At 38.5% G+C, this 14,964-nt stretch overlaps 1 protein-coding gene across 11 annotated transcripts in view; it reads left to right on the top strand.

Moving 5' to 3' along the window:
* slit2 (slit homolog 2 (Drosophila)) overlaps positions 1-14,964 on the top strand; it is a 111,992-nt gene that overhangs the window by 57,917 nt on the left and 39,111 nt on the right. For all 11 annotated transcript variants that reach the window (XM_077571210.1, XM_077571208.1, XM_077571205.1 and 8 more), the window contains exon 5: positions 14,520-14,591. In XM_077571210.1, coding sequence (XP_077427336.1) covers positions 14,520-14,591 — 72 coding nt within the window. The remainder of the gene's footprint in view (positions 1-14,519; positions 14,592-14,964) is intronic.

Raw genomic sequence — 14,964 nt, 5'->3', positions numbered from 1 at the left:
AGCTTCTCTGGTTGGAAAATGTGAACTCCAAGTGCTGCAAATAGACGGTTTGCATCACGATGGCTCATGACGTACTTGTGTGCGCGCGTTGTGTGATTAGTCCCAGTTTTTTTTTTTTTTTTTTCGAAGCATGACAGGTCTCTCTCTCTCTCTCTCTCTCTCTCTCTCTCTCTCTCTCTCTCTCTCTCACACACACACACACACACACAGACTTGTACTTATATAATTGTGAGGACATCCATTGACATCATGCATTTCCTAGTCCCTTCCCCTAACCCCAACCATCAAAACTAATTGCCTACCACTATTCCTTACCCTAACCTCAACCATAACCCAATTCAAACCTAAACTCTAAAACCAAGTCTTGACCCTCAAAACGAGGTCTTGAGTTGTGAGGACCGGCCAAAATGTCCTCACTTGACAAAAATGTCCTCAATCTGTTGTTTAAAGTCATATTTTGTCCTCACAATGTAGTATGTACAAGTACACCCACACACACACACACACACCGAGACGCACATGCAGAGAGCGCGGTTATGCCACTAATATGCTACTTTGCCGTTCATTCCTGACAAATTCTCTTGAACCACAAAGGCTCTCTGCCAGAGCTCGGCTGTCAATCACACAATGAACACTCAAGGGAAGTAAGAGATCTTATTTCGTGTTTGTTAAGTGATTGAAATCCTTTTTTAAACTATTTTCAGTGTTGAAATTTGTTTGCGGATCACAGCCAAAAGAATGTATAGACGGTGAGGTTTATGAAAATGATTGAGCGTTACAGAATGAATGTATAGATTTAGCATTAGAACCTGGCCAACCAAATCGGTGGAGGGCTGATGTCCGTGAATCTCACTCTGCTTCGTCTGTCCTTCCTTCCTTTCCTCAGTCTCTCCTTTGGTCTCTTAAGGTCTCCCTAATTTGTTGGAATTTAGATGTTTCTGGGGTTGGTGAAAGACTCTGGTTGGTAACCCGGTGAGTTGTAGGTAATGTCTGGTCGGTGCTGGATTTCACTTTCCTTTCTTTTCTTTGATCCTTCCTCGGGTCTCCTGACAACCTCACGGCTCCAGCTGGATTCTGAAGTATTCGGTTTAGGTGAACGGTATGGGATTTTTAATAGGTTTTAGGTGAACTAATGAGTACGCACGCACACATGCACATACTCACCCACATACAAAATAAAAAATATATAAAAAATGTAAAAAAAAAAAATATTAAAAAAAAAAAAAAAACCTTGCCAACCATATTCAGTCTTCACATTTCTGCCGCTTCAACTTTCATCTTCATTCTTTTGGTGGTGTGCCCGAGCTGGAAGCTGGATGACATTTGAAGAGAATGAGGGAATGACTGATGGATGACAGGAGTGAGTGATGGGCGGGATGGCGCATTTGTGATTGATAGATGAAACGAATCGCACGGTGGAGAAGATATAGACAGAAAAGTATTTCTTGGTAGCGCGACAATACTTTTTCTCTTCCGCGAAAGATGAGATTGAGGCGGCCTCCAATTTTTGGGGTCACGGAGTTTTCGACAGATCGGCTCAAAGATGCGGCTGAAAAACACACTTAGACCAACACACATATGGTGAGCCGTGTGTCTGTGTGCTGTCATAAACTATTTATCGATTCCGTTTAGTATAGCCCATGTAAAAAGCAAACAGGAAAAGGATATGATGTCATGTGGCCACCAAGTGGTCTGGCAGGACAAACAGCCGTGGCTCTTTTAGCTGTGGTGCATCGCTCTGTGTCTACGCCGTGTGTGTGTTTTGGACGCTCCAGCAGGCCGTGGCCGCAGTACATTTGCTTTTAGTGCTGAGCTGGTTCTTTAGATTCTCACACGCACGTACACACTAGCACGCTGTCATAGTCGACGTGTAGGTGTTAGATTTAGCGCTATTGACTCGTAAAGAGGGAGACGGCGGCGGAGCAATGAGTGAACGCCGTTATCGGAATACGATGAATACTGTCTGGCTGATGGATTAAACTCGTTTACGCAGGGGGGCGGGGCATGGGTGGGGAGATTTGAGGATGAGACAAAGTAGTGACGGAAGGGAAGGATGGACAAAAGGGCGGCGAGGGACTGAAACATAAGGACTTGTCAACTTATGGGACTTTTCATTAGGTACACCTTGACAATTCAAAGTGATTTGAAACCTTAGTTTTTAATGATTAGTCGATGAGTTGATTATTTTATGATATCCATCCTTAGGTCTGATCGAATGTGTGTATGTATCCTCAGTGTGTTTATTCCCACTCCTTTTTCTATTTCTGGGGGCCAAAAAGTCCAAGTTATCTGCTGTGCAAGTGTTTCATTTTTATGGCGAATTACACAAAAAAAAAAAAAAAAAGTGCCATTCCTAAAATGTTTGTACGGGGCATAGTTCCCATAGTTCCCACACAATAAAAATGTCATAGAAATCTTTATAGTCTCATAAATCCCTTCTTATTTAAGGCAGTGAGCGCAACCAACTCCCAGTTCCTTTTTTTTTTAGGAGACACTTTATCAAGAATAGCGTATGTATCTATCCGTTCTCCCTTCAGGGTCACAAAGACCTTGAGCCGATTCCCAGCTGACTTTGTGAGAAAGTTGCGCTCCGCCCTGGAGTGGTCACCATCTGAAAAAGTGATGACAGGACACGTTCCCGTGTGATGCTAATTCTGCAGGTGCCTGCAAAGTGGCGAGCATGACGTGGAGATCTCAAGTCTAAATATCATCATTAGACGTTAGGATGGTCGTGGCCTGTCGAATATATAATTACCGCACGTCATCCATTTCTCGTGTGTATAAACGACAGATGTATTTCTCTCATCTATAATTATATATGTAAACATTTGAGATGATGTCATGCTCTCAGACGGCTGACTAATGTGTCTCTGGCTTGAAACGAGATGTAATGAACCTCAGACTACCCGCGTTCGGCTGTTTTTTTTCACCGCCGACAAAATTGGCGAGCTGCAGAGATAGATTTGTAGGCTCAAGGCTTACCATAAAACAGCAACTTACTCAAAAAGAGATTTTGTGTGTTTTTTTGTACCTGGATTTTCAACATTTCAATTTTCAAAACCTGACCCCAGAAATGTGAGGCACACATGCTAACCAGAGGATAGCGTAACTGCTCTGAACGAGTAGCTCCCCCCAGCAATAAGCTTCCATACAGGTTTAAATCCTGATGGAAATGTATGAAAATTATGACTAGCTGTTGGAGGGATGCTAATCTCATTCCTTATCACTGCTGAGGTACCTTTAAGCAAGGAACCGATCCCCATGCCTGCATGTATGTGAAGTAGCTCAACATACACTCTAAAAACAGTTCAAAGTTTACTTAATAACGTCTGCAATGTTTACACTACGGAATTGTTCAGCTGGCATTCCGACACAATGAACATTTTTCTGTTGTAATGTCTTTTATCATGCGGCTTTATATATTGAGGTTTTTCCAGGTTCATACTGTGCCCCCTTTCAAAGGGGCAAATCTTGAGCGTAGTTTTTTTTTTTTCCGTCCCCCTTCCTTATGTTTTTCTTTCTTTTTTTTTCTTTTGGACCCTGATATCGATTCATGAAACCATTAATCCATTTATTAATACAGCATCTCTTTTTCCCATAAATTCATAAGAAAATATAATTTTACAGGCCAATTTCTTGTTATCTTACTGTTATCTTTAAATTTACTTTTCACGTGTATTTAAAAGTATTTTCTTAAATTTATGAAAGCCCTGACTTATTGCACTGAAAGACAATTCAGAATCTTTTTATTTTATGTTTACAATTATTGAATTAAAATTGTGAACATATTTTCATCTCATCCTTGCTGATGGTAATGTTTGTGCAACACTTAAGTAATTGTACACGTTACTTTCATTAATAAAGTCAATCATTTAACCAATTGCTGCATCCGCAAAAATTTGAATTTAATGTTTGTGGAGTTTTTATCATGATGTTGATATTTAAAATAATTGATGTTCCATAATTAATCAATATCGCATTGAAGTGAATTGAATTGAATTGAATTAAAAAAAAATCGAAAATGGAATCAAACTGAACTCTTGTGAATCAAAATCGAATCCATTTTGAGGAAATTGGAATCGATACCCAGCCCTAATTAAGTCAATCATTGTTTCACATGGGTTTAAACTCATATTGCATTCAATGATAATTTTAACATAAACATACTTTTTTTTAAACTTGGATAAAAGAAATTTTCTCCATTTGTATTTATTTATTTATTTAATATTGATTAACCAGGCTCAATCAGACCAGGTTGTGCGCACCCCTTACCAAAAGTCAGGCTCAAGCTTCCCTGTGCCCTTTTTAAAGGTGGTCCATGAAATGGATGACTGAGTTATTAGCTCCTCTGCCTCACAGTGAGATGTGCAGAGTCTTTTTGTCACACCTCTTCAGTCCCCATAAATGCTGTGTTGCCAGATAAAGGGGTTAAAGAGGCACAAGACCATGTCGCAATGCAGCAAGAAAACACACACACATTTTTCGGAAGGAGGGTGGGTCGCCAGCCTGGTCAACAGACAGAGGGGACACCCCACAAGGTGTCCAGCCTTGGTGCAGTCGCCATGGCAACCGGCACACCTGGCATTTAAAGTATTTCATGTGATGCATGATGGCGAGTCAGAGATGCAGGCAATGAAATTGGGGTGGGGGTGCGAGGGCACATCAATCATTCAATTGACAAGTCAATATTAGTTTAGAAGAGAAGTGTGTGTATTTGTGTGCAGTTTTGCATGATAACTGGTTGACCTCAGACCAAGGTTTTAAGCATCTTTAATGAAACTTCTCCCATCTCTCATTTTTTATCTTACCCTTTTACTTTTCTTTTTTTGTTACTCTTTGCAGCGCTGCTCTTTGCCCATTCACACATTCTTATACTTAATAGGATTAAGGTCTGCCAAAGGGATTTGAACAAGATGATTAGTAATACTGCTCTGCCAACTTCGACCTGCGCCCTGCCACACACGAGAACCCGGGTTTGTCCCTCATGGGAACAATCTCGTGACATTGCGGTCGCGGACAAAAGAGTTTCAGAAACTGTATAACAGTCAGCACGAGAGCCTGTGTGTGCGTGCGTGTGTGAGTTGTGTCCAGTGTGAGAGAGGGAGCGCAGGGGGGTGTGGGTGGGGGGGGGGGTGTCATGTGTGAGAATTGAGTGGCGCTCTTTCATAGCCAGGTCTCTTATAAGACACACACGGCGTCAAAAGCCCCTCTCACTCTCAAAAGACTCTTTAGAAAAGCAGCACTAAGCTCTTCACATGGGAGACCTGACTCTGACACACACACACACACGCACACGCGCGCGCACACACGCGCGCACACACACACACACACACACACACACACGCTGAGCACCACCACAGATGAGAAAAACATGCACAAAGAAAAAAAAAAAGGCAACTGCAATTGTATAAATCTGCAAAACAAGTATTTGATTAGACTCCTTTCATTACAAATGGACTCAAGTACAAGAAATAATTTTTATTGTTAATTGTATGCAATACACATTTTGATAACTAAAAAACACAACCACAACATATTTTTCCTCTTTTATTAAGAGAGTCATCTTTGCCGCTGACAATCTCAAACGGCATCCTAAATAATGCGATGGATGGGGAATATCTTGCTTTTCCAACTTGTTGCCTTGTTTGTAAATTGCTCCCTGTTCCTCCATGAGGCGGCTTTCCCTCTATTTATCGGAATCAGAATCATCTTTATTGGCCGGGAGACCGAAGAAAATACTGTATAAGGAAGGGGGGGAGGGGAACAATAACAAAGCTCAACCTCTGCTCCTTTAAAGTGGGAGCACAGTATGAACCTGGAAAAGAACATTACAACAAAACTCAAGTACAAGACTTGCACAATACTTCTTTTTTTTTTTTTTACATCATGTTGTCTGCAGAGGTTGAAAAAAATAATGAGCCTATTTTGACTAAGCAAAAGTCAACATAAAAACCAATGCTGATATCTGAAAATTCTACTAAAGTATTGCAACAAAGCATTTTGACGCCTTCTGAAATCGCCGAAGTCATTTTTTCTGTTTTTTTACTCAAACCATTTGCATCATGAGAAGATGATTTACGCATTAAAAAAATGCACAAAAAAAATGACTTATTTTAAGAAGGTGACAATTTGTACTTCCTACCACTGAGCCAGAATATTGAGCATCATAATTACAATAGAACCCCACCCACCCTGACAATCCTTTAAATAACACTTTTGAACATTCTTAACTGTCAAAGTGTAAAATGAGTTCATCACTGAATAATATGAGTCATTCAAATTTGACTGAATCAAATGAGTCAATCTTGGAAGGCGCTTAACGTAAACGAAGAGAAAAATTGCTGAAGTTGAGTCAACAAATTCACCGATAACTTTGATAGCACATGATGGAGTGTCAAACATGCAGAGGGGTCATTTTTGAGTATGCCTGGGAGGTGAGTCTCATCACTAAACAGTAGTGGTGCAACGTATCACAAAAGTCATGGATCGGGAAAAAAATATAAAAATATATATATATTAAAAAAAAAAGGAGAGCAATGATAATGACATGTCAAATCGGTAAAATTGCAGAATGAACAATACTGAGCTCTCCAGAAAAAAAAAAAAAAGTCATGGATCGGATCATTTTTTTAAAATTTTTTTTAAAGACAAATAGTTATTTGTCTTCATTTGTTTTGTTTAGGATTTAGTGTCTTCATTCATTTTGTAAAATGCTTTTTCCCATCAAATTAAATGAAAAAATCTATTCAAAATGTCTAGTACAGCCATTTAGGATTTAAAAGTTGAGTTTGAGTTGAATGTTTTTATTTTTTAACGGGCAAAAGTTTTTTTTAATAGAATAAATGAAGACAAAGGTCTATTTATCTTCTTTTTGTTGTTGTTGCTTGTTTTAAATAATAAAAAGACCTCAACGTAAAATTTAAGGCACATTCCCTTCCTTTAAACATGGAGAGTGAATTACAAAGTAGTCTTGGCCCAGAATATCGAAAACGAATTAAAGTAAGCCAGGTTGCAGGTATCAGCTGTCAAACTTACCATCCGCCAGCCAGACACTCGCTGGTCATGCTAACAGCTAGCCGCTAGCCACTTACGTTGGCCGTATCATGCAATGACGGCGTCATTAATTAGCGGTTTCTTAGCGCCCTAAATTAGCGATTGAACATGAGATCGGGATAGCGTCGTGTTGGCGTCGGTCGCAACTTTAAAGTCAATCAAAACTATGAACGTCTAAAAGGGAAGTCAAGCTACCATCGTGCAGCAACGTGGGCTACTCAGGCCATTTGCATTGCCATCAATGTAAACAAACTTTATTTTAAAATTTGCGTTTCAGCTTCCTTGACTGTGAATGTGCACTTTGTTGTTGATCAACGCTGATCCGTTGTACCACTACTAAACAGCGATATCTTTCTGGTGTTCATTCTCTTTCTTTTTGTCTTTTTATGTGATGTTAACTTTCTCGCTTTAAGCATATTGTCTTGTGTCGCCAGGACAGAGACTTGTTCGTCATCATCACGTTTTTATAAAGGATAAGGCCGTCCTCTGCAGCGTGGACATGTGTTTTAAAAGTGATGGAGAAAGTGTGTGGCAGCCCGTTTTTAGCAGCATCTTGTATGTTAATGTGTGTGTGTGAGTGATGTGTGTGTGTGTGTGTGGGGGGGGGGTGCACTTCCACTTTCTGAGGGGGTTCCTAGCTTGGCAGCGTGATACAGTTCCTGTGTGGCTTTCATACCTCCGGTTTGATCAAACAAAAAGCCACTCACAAACACTCTGGGCTCAGTTGGAGCCTCTTTTAATGAAGGCAACCTCCCAGTTTAGGCACATGGGGGGGGCGGGGGGGCAGAGGTTAAGGGTTAAACCTCGGGGAAGTCTACAAAACAGGCCAAATTAGAGAGAGGAAGAGCGAGGTGAAAGAGAGGAGAATGCGGAGGCGGGAGAGGTAAAAAGGACGAGAAGCCATTAAGTGCGAGAGAGGGAAAGTTGCGCTTTTGACATTCGCCCCAAAAATGCTTTAAAAGAAGATGAAATTGACTGAGATGCCTTGGAGGCAAACTGTGGAGGAAAATCCGCCCTTAAGAACCCAAGAAGTCAATTTCCTAACTGGGTGAAAGTGGGTTTTTATTCCCCCACAATACTGACAATCATATGCATTTGCTCCAATTACTGTTTTACTAAGTGTTTGGGTGTGTGTTATAAAAAAAATTATGAATATATACATTTGCCATTAATCTCATTGTAAAATGTAAATTTAAGACAGTCAAAAATCCATTATTCATCTTTTTGCCCTTTATTAGGTACATCTATACAATCCGATGATGTATCAAATATTATGCCTTTACTAAGATAACAATGATAGTAATCCGCTTGTATTAACACTTTAAATATACATGTTAATAGTGGCTCGGATAATGGGTGGGTTGTTGGGTTGTTTTTTCACCTCTCACATAGCCCAATCGGGGAACCAATTACCAGTGTGATGCAGCACATTTGTATACCACTCTTGCATTGCAATACAGTAGGATAGGTGTGTCCAAATGTTTTCTCCTGAGCGCCACATACAGAAAAATAGAAAAATGAAAGTGCCACTTTGATTTTTTTTCAACACAGTAAAACCAATTAAGCAAGCAATTATACATTGTTTATACAGTACAATGTCATTATTTTTTGGAAAAACTGATAAAGGTGGTAAGGCAAATTTATTTGTGTTTTTTTTTATTTTTATTGATGTCTTTTTAAAATGTCTTTATTTCTATTGCATTATGGGCATGTCAAAAGTAATTTCAATGATATGGCCACGGGCCGCCAAAAAATGGACAGTGGGCCACAAATGGCCCCCCGGGGCCATAGTTTGGACACCACTGCATTATACCAAACTAATGAAGTGTGAGAGATTGTGAATGCATAATCACATCACGTGGAACTTTATCTCCATCCTAAAGCAATCAACTATTTGCATACCTCTCCATCTTGCCGCATAACGCTAATTGAGAGTGAGAGGCGTACATGCTCGGGAAAACACGGCAAGTGTATACCAACACACCGCAAATGACAGCGAGGCTTGTCTGCAACCTGAAACGCAGACAATACACACTTCAGCGGGCACTTCAGACACGTCGGATTTCTCCGTCACACTGTAGATGCAGACAGTAGCTTGCAGGGAACAGACTGTTTATTTGGGTTTAAAGAAGCAGCGGTTAAAAGAGCATGACTGCTTTTAAAGCCCCTCTGGTCCTGTAAAAACAGTGTCAGGATACACTCTGTTTGAGTCGGACCGGCCACTGTGTATACGCGTGTGAGTCCGCAAGCAAGGAGCGTGTGTGTTCAAAAATAGTGCTGTCAAAGTTAAAGCATTAACTGGTTAATTAATCACAACAAATTATCGCATTAATCATGAATTAACACAGATTAATCGCACTATTAATTTGGACCGTAGATGATCCTTTAGCGTTTGAGGTAGCACATGTTGTGTTTGAGCAATAAACATAATTTCATGCATTAAAGTAAAGCATTTAATAAATGTTTGCGTCTGACATTTAGAATATTTGTTCGTGTCAAAATATTGGGGTCATTTTATATTTCATTTTAAATTATGCAAGTAATTGATTAGAAAAAGAGGAGGATGAGAGAATGGATCAAAAAAAATGTGGAAGACGTCCTCATAACATTAAATGTCAAAAGAATTAACACATAAAAAAAATCTTGTTAAAAAGGCTTTTTCATTAAGCGATTAAAGAGTGATTAAATAAAATTCTAAATTGTGATTAATCTGATTAAAAAATGTCATCGTTTGACAGCTCTAGTTCAAAGTCAACTCATGACCAATATTGTGGGTCCTCCCCATCACTTGCACAAAGGCAGGAAAAGTGAATTAGGCTGTATGTATCGACACGAGTTAAAAGGAAAGAAAGAAATTCATTTAGAAGAAAAGCGTGACATTTACCCAGAAAATGTGTGTGGCCTGCTTGACAGTCAATAAAAGTGTTTATTGCAATTATTCTCTGATAATCTGCTACTCAATAAAAAGCCCTGGCTGGTCTTGTCATTACACACACATGGGGTTGATAATGTTTCTACTTTATTAGCATATTCTTCCATTGCCTCGTATTGTTAGTATCAGGGTTGAAAGCAAAGTTATTTTAGTTAGAAACGAAAACTAGCGAAAAAATTAAAACTCCAAAAATTGTTTTGTTAATGAAATAAAATAAAAACGAAAATTATTTTTAAAAAACAAAAACTAACTAAAACTGCATTTTATGTTTACAAAACTAACTTTAATTATCGCGAAAGTGTCCTTCGTTTTAGGCTTTTTAGTAATTAATTTAATACATGAGCCTTTGGGGATGATTTTAAATGTGATTTTAAGTATATTTATTTCGATATTACCCAAAATAAAGACGTTTAAAAGTGTGCCACACAGAAGTGATGTCATCTAGCAGTAGCCAATAGAAAAGCACCTTCAGATGACGTTGCTCCTAAGAGACAAATTTGCCAACTCAGCCGAAATGCGACGCAAAGTGTAATTTTTTTCCATTTAACATGGTGTTTATTAAATATTGCGCACAAGTATATATTAGAATAATAATAATAATAATAATATATTTTTTAACATAAACAAAAACGAAAACTAAACTAAAACTAAGCATTTTATACAGAACTACCCTGAAAACTAATTAAAACTAAATAAATTAAAAAAAACAAATCTCAAAACGAAATAAAAACCATACTAAAATGAAAATTCCAAAACTATAATAACCTTGGTTGGAAGTCACTGTGTTCTTGTGAATAAATGTTGCACATCAAGACCATCCAAATTACAGAATGGACCATTTTGTCCGAAAGTACAATTGTTTACTACAAGTCAATATTAGCGATATTATTTATTGATCCCTGAAAAGGCAAATTTCCCCAGTCACAAACCATCCAAGAAACATGACGACAACAATGACCAACAGAGGGAGACATAATGGAAAGCCTGTAGGTTCACTTTTCAGTGCCCCAAATTCCTTAGATGGGGAGAAGAAAAAAAAGAAATATATAAGGAAGGAGGAGGGGAAAAGAATAAGGCTCAAGCTCTGCCTCTATAAAGGGGGGCTCAGTTTGAACCTGGAAAAAAAACTCGGCACATACAACCACATCATACAACAGAACTCGAAGACTTGCACATATGGGTGGGGCTAAAGAGGATGTTGGAGGAGAGGGTGGCCTTGCATGCATTATACAACATATATATATATATATATATATATATATATATATATATATATATATATATATATATATATATATATATATATATATATATATATATATATATATACATATATATTTATTTATTTATTTATTTTTAGTAAAAATATATACTGTATATATAATATTTATAATATATATAATATTTATAATATTCTTATAATATTTTTCATTGCTGTAATGTACAAAAGGTCAATATTGTGTGTGTGTTTTTTTAGTATGAGCTAATTTTTTCACAATATTGTAACCTTTTTTGTATCACCAACCTTCCCACAATAACATGATAATTAACGTACCGTGACCTTCATATCGTGATAATATCGTATCGTTTGGATATCGTTACATTCCTAGTTTACAGCCTTCTACAAAATTCTATACACAACAACCCATAATGACAATTTTGGTGCAAATAAATAAATAAATAAATAAATAATTCTAATATTAAAAAAAAAAAATCTCATTACATGATTCAAATGAAATGAGGGAACAAATGTATTCAATAAGGCTATAACATAAACATATGGGCACGCTGAAGTGCTGCAAATACGTTCCAGCTGCCCAATACCTACACATTTATTGTTATAGGGGTCAGCAACATGGTTGGCCCCAAGGACCACATGAGGAGCCGTTCCAAGCATAGCTCATCAATGATGAGACATTGCGATTTCCTCTGAATATTTTAGACGTAAATGCTAAATGGACTGCTTTTTATATAGCGCTTTTATCTACACCATATGGTGACCAAAGCGCTTTAAAATTTCTCACATTTACCCATTCACGCACACATTCACACACCAGACGTGATCATTTGCAAGTGTAAACATTTGTAAAAATTAAAAAAAAAAAAAAGTAACGAAATGAAATGTTGCATAATGACTTTTAGCTGTTTCTTACCTTGATAAATCATTGATGAATTGTAAGAAATCATTAACATTGTCAGTGTCAAAACATTCTTTTATTTCCTTGTAGCTTGTTAAATATATATATTCATCGCGTCCTTGCACCCGTGCTGGCTCATCCGACAATCATCACCACTAAGTCTAATGGTGCTTTTTTCAGTTCATGCTTTTGAGTTTAAGTGGACCCACATGACCTCTTGAGACTTGAGAATCCTACTTTATGTTCGTAACGTTTCTGTTCATGCGTCATAAGTGCCGCTGTAGTAGCAGCAGGTGCACAAGGAGGACGATAACCCGACTGCCTAATTGTGAGATCGCAAACTCGAGAATGTAAGGAATGTCACCGGGCATTAGCCGTTAGCCGATTAGCACGCCGGAGGTCATGGTGCAGCAGCAGGGGTCAAGAGCTGGGGGGGTGGTGCTGGGTGAAAGGTCAAATAGTCTGTCTGGAACGTGGCCTGGATTAGCCCGACGGCTGATGACTCAAACACTCGGGGACCCGCTTCACCGGCCTTTTTCCGTTGAGCGTCCAGTTTCTTTCCTATGGTGAAGAAATGCCAATGTGATGTGTTCCTTACATCTCACAGCAGCTGCATCCATTCTCAGATACACAATCTCATTTACGTGCTTTTATTTATATCTGCACGTCCCTGTTTCTACGGTGATATGATTAACGCTTTATTTGTTGAAGTGACGATGGTTGTTTGTGTGTGTGTGCGTCATATTAGGTGGTGATATTGCAACCTAAACCGACAGCTAATGAATATTTGCAGTTTGGCACCTGCAAATTAACAGATTTTTTTTCCCCTTCACATACGTAATATTCAAAGAAAAAAAAACATTATAAAGTGGCAAATTTGCAAGAAAAAAACTCAGAAACTTACGACAAATACACGTAGCGTAGCTATAGTCTAATGTGAGGATTCGTCGATGGTTAATGGGACACTGTTTATAAAATGAAAAAGCAGGATGGAGACGGACTCATTCTTAATTTAAACTTTACTCGTCATACACGCCAGTTAGAGCGACAACACTTCCTGATCCCCGATCAACTGACTAACACTAACCAATCAGAAGCTAGCATACTTTAAGTAAATGCAAGTGAATGATGGAGAGCAGCAGATTCGATACATCAACTTAGATACAAACCAAAATGTATGAATGTGTAAATAATAATTCTGGAAACATACATTTTAACAAATTAACTTAAATGCTTGATCCTCAGGTTGCGGAACTTCGCAAAGCGAGGCGTCTTTGTCCCTGGCAGCACCCAATGCTTCAAAGTGCGAATATTTAAAGATATGGTTAATCTCTGCTAAAGCAATTACTATTTTCTTATGTTAAAACCCGACCGAAAAGTATTGGTTACAAACATCAGAGTATGCTACGTGTATTTCTCGTAAGCTTCTGAGTTATTTTCTCGCAAATCTGCCATTTGATGAAGTCGCAAATTTGCCACTTTGTAAAGTGGCAAATTTCCGAGTTTTTTTTAAAGTGGCAAATTTTTTTGTTTTTTTCTCAGAATATTGCCCCCACCCTCTAAAAATATATATATTTATACGTGGCCCTAATACGCTGTCATATTTTCCAGCATTTACCTCCTGTTTATTGGTATTTTTTGATGACTTTTTGGGGGTTTGTAAAAAAAATAAAAAATATATTTTTATTTTTTATTCTTTTTTTTAAATGAATCAAGTGGCTACTCAAAGTGTTGTGGCGGGCTGCATGCAGGTGCCAGTTGCCCATCCCTGAACTATGCCATGGATGCATAGTGACAGGCAGAACAATTAAATTGTCCTCACTAGATAGCAATTTTTCCCCTTTTTGTGACATTTTTGTTGAGTTGTGTTTTGTTGACTTCCCCCCCAATGTAAAATATGTGCCTTGGTTGTTGGTTATGTCATGCTGAAAAGTGTTTCTAATACACGGGATTAGTGGTATGATATGCATTATTAGATTGTGCTTACAGGAAAATTAATGTTTTTTCTTGGCTTTTTTATCACGTTGTGACTTAAATTAACTGAAACGAGAACTTCTTTAAAACACTGAGGGCAGCGCAGACAGCTTTCATGGAATCAGAGGTCACCAGCGCCCCCTAAAGGTTATCTGAACATTTCCTAGAGTTTACCTGATGTTGGATTTTCAAAGCCAGTAACATTTATCAGCGTGCACCAATGTAGATAATGTACATACTTGCACTCGCTCCCGTGTTGTTGGGAAGGAGTGCTTTGTATGCTCTGCAGCTTTTCCTGCTGCATTTGCCAGAGGTACCGCTATAAACAAGTTGTCTGTGAGATGGCCGAGCTTTAATAACCCTGTGCCCCCTGTCTTGTCTCCTTCTCTCCATCTCTCTGGCTGCCCTTTCACTCTGTCCAGTGATCTCAGCGAGAACCAGATTCAAGGGGTGCCCAGGAAAGCCTTCAGGGGAGCTGTGGAAATCAAGAATCTGTAAGTTGGCGCCACTTGGCAAAAGGTTTCCAGACACATGGTGTGTGTGTGTGTGCGTGTGTGTGTGTGTGTATTGCCCCATGTTTACTAATGTGTCTGTCTGTGCATCAATATTTAATTGCCTTAAATGTCACGGGCCTCCTGCTTGCTGTATTGACTGATCATTAATAACCCTGTGTGTGTGTGTGTGTGTGTGTGTGTACATTTCTGCAGTTGCCCTATCTCTGTTTTGCCTCAATCAGAGTTGTGATGATGAAAGATAATTGTTGGTGATTTTAGGTAACGTCATTTGCACAGCGGTCTTTTTGTAAACACGGATCGTTCAACGTCAGATAATTTTGTCGAATTATTGCGCAATTATAATAAACGGGCA

This window comes from Vanacampus margaritifer, chromosome 7 (assembly GCF_051991255.1).
Source record: "Vanacampus margaritifer isolate UIUO_Vmar chromosome 7, RoL_Vmar_1.0, whole genome shotgun sequence".
Taxonomy (NCBI): domain Eukaryota; kingdom Metazoa; phylum Chordata; class Actinopteri; order Syngnathiformes; family Syngnathidae; genus Vanacampus; species Vanacampus margaritifer.
Note: the sequence above shows the minus strand (reverse complement) of the source record. Positions and strands in the feature narration are given on the sequence as shown.